The sequence below is a fragment of the Heterocephalus glaber genome, unplaced genomic scaffold (genome assembly GCF_053883595.1).
Source record: "Heterocephalus glaber isolate CG9 unplaced genomic scaffold, H.glaber_assembly_v1.0 deba00001479, whole genome shotgun sequence".
Taxonomy (NCBI): domain Eukaryota; kingdom Metazoa; phylum Chordata; class Mammalia; order Rodentia; family Bathyergidae; genus Heterocephalus; species Heterocephalus glaber.
The window spans coordinates 7744218-7746189 of record NW_028258316.1 but is presented as its reverse complement, the minus strand read 5'-3'; the positions used below and the strand labels follow the sequence as shown (position 1 = coordinate 7746189).

At 56.7% G+C, this 1972-nt stretch overlaps 1 protein-coding gene across 11 annotated transcripts in view; it reads right to left on the bottom strand.

The window, feature by feature from the left end:
* The window catches only part of Sh2d3c (SH2 domain containing 3C), a 28965-nt gene that overhangs the window by 564 nt on the left and 26429 nt on the right, over window positions 1–1972 (bottom strand). For all 11 annotated transcript variants that reach the window (XM_004849309.4, XM_004849310.4, XM_021261999.2 and 8 more), the window contains 2 exons: window positions 1304–1415; window positions 874–1080 (listed from right to left, as the gene is read on the bottom strand). In XM_004849309.4, the coding sequence (XP_004849366.1) occupies window positions 874–1080; window positions 1304–1415 (319 nt within the window). The remainder of the gene's footprint in view (window positions 1–873; window positions 1081–1303; window positions 1416–1972) is intronic.

Here is a 1972-nt window from a genome sequence, read left to right as displayed (position 1 = left end):
CTGCAGGGTGCATAGGGTCAGGGGATCCCCATCCAGCTGGGGCCCTCACACCCACCGATATGGATGCCACCCCTACCCGCCCCATCCCATCCCACCCGAAACCCAAGGCTTTGGTGAACAAGGCAGTGCACATTACAACATCGACTTCCTAGATGACTAAAAGTTTTGGGGTTTTGTTTCATTCTGGTGGTTTTTGTTTTTTGGGTTTTTTGGTACCAGGGATGGAACTTGGGACCTTGCGTTTGCAAGGATGGTGGCGGCGCCACTGAGCCAAATCCCTGGCCCTGTTTTGCTGTTTTGAGACAGGGTCTCACTATGCAGTCCAGGCTGGCCTTGAACTCACTGTGTAGCCCAGGCTGGCCTCAGACTTGGAGCGATCCTCGTGCCTCAGCCTCCCGAGTGCTGGGATGACAGAAGTGCGCCACCATATCCAGCTTCCTCTGGGTAATTTTTTAAATCATAATTTTCCCTAGTTGCAGTTTCTAATTTGTCCCCAGCAAAATTGTGTGACTTAAATAATGTCAAAAGCAGTATAGGAGAGATTGAGCAGCCTGCTCTCTGTAGCTTCTCAGGGAGGGGATTCGAGGCCCCCTGAAGACAGGCAGGTCTGTCTCTGGCCCGGTCTGTATCACCCACCCACTTCGCAGGTGGGAACACTAAGGCTCAGCAAAGCAAAGCATGACACTCAGCTGAGTCGCCCCCGTGTCCACCCAGCGCACTCAAAACTGCTTGGTGACCTGAGAGGGAGGAGAAAGAGGAGTTGAGGAGACAGAGCAGGACAGAGGGACGAGAACTGCGCACCGGCCGCTTCCAGGAATGGGGAGCAGCGAGGGTGGGGGAGGCGAGGCACGCGGACCGATGGCCGCCACTCACCCTGCAGCTTGACCTCCGCGTTGGTGTGGTAGAGGCCCCCGTGGTGCGCCACCGTGCGGGCCGCCTCCAGGTGCGCCAGCACCACCTCCACGCCGTGCTCCGTGCTGCCCCAGGGCTCCGGGCCCTCGGTGGGCACCGCGTCGCACTCCAGCAGCGTGATGAGCGGCAGCACGTGCGGAAACGTGGTGTTGCTCAGCGGCGGGCCTTCTGTGGGGACAGAGGGGCTCAGCCGCCCCGGGGGGCACTGCCGCCCCTCCGCGGGCTCCGGGAGAGGGGGGTCCCACCACCCCGACAACCCTTTCCTTTCAGATGCCCCGGGTGAACCCCAGGGGCCGCCAGCTGTCCGGAGGGCTGAACCGGGATGTGGGCGCGGCCGAACCCACACTAGGCTGGCTCGCGTCCCGGGTCATCCAGCAAGGCAGCCAGGTACCTTTGCCCTCGTTGAGGCTCTTGAGAAAAGGCTTGAGCTTCTTCTCATACAGGATGGCACCCTCTGTGTGTCGCTGCCGCAGGGTCATCCACGTTTGCTCCAGCCGGGAAATCTGGGGGGACGGGGGCGGGGGGGGGGGACTCAGACCAGGAAGGGACCAGCAGGGACCTCACCCGTGAAGCTGCACAACAGCTCATTTCACAGATGAGAGAAGGAAGCTCAGAGAGGGGAACGACCTGTCCGGTGTTATTCCGAAGTAAGTGGCAGAGCCAGAGCTGAGTCCAGAACCCTGCCATCCTCCCCCGGCCTTCTGTATTAGGCCCAGGAGAGGCCCACACTCAGTCTGGCTCAAATCCTCAAGTGGTCAGGCTGTATGAACTTAAGCAAGTACTACTGTCTCAGTTGCTCCATTTATTTATTTATTTATTTATTTATTTATTTTTGTACTAGGGTTCGAACTCAGGACCTTGTGCTTGTGAGGCAGGTGGATTACTTGTTTATTTATTTAAGGTTTTTTTTTTTTTGAGTCAAGGTCTCACTTTGTAGTTCAGACTGGCCTTGAACACACTATGTAGCCCAGGCTGGCCTTGAACTTGTGATTATTCTCCTGCCTCAGCCTCTTGAGTGATCATAACTGCATTATTTATTTTGGTTTTTTGATACAAGGTC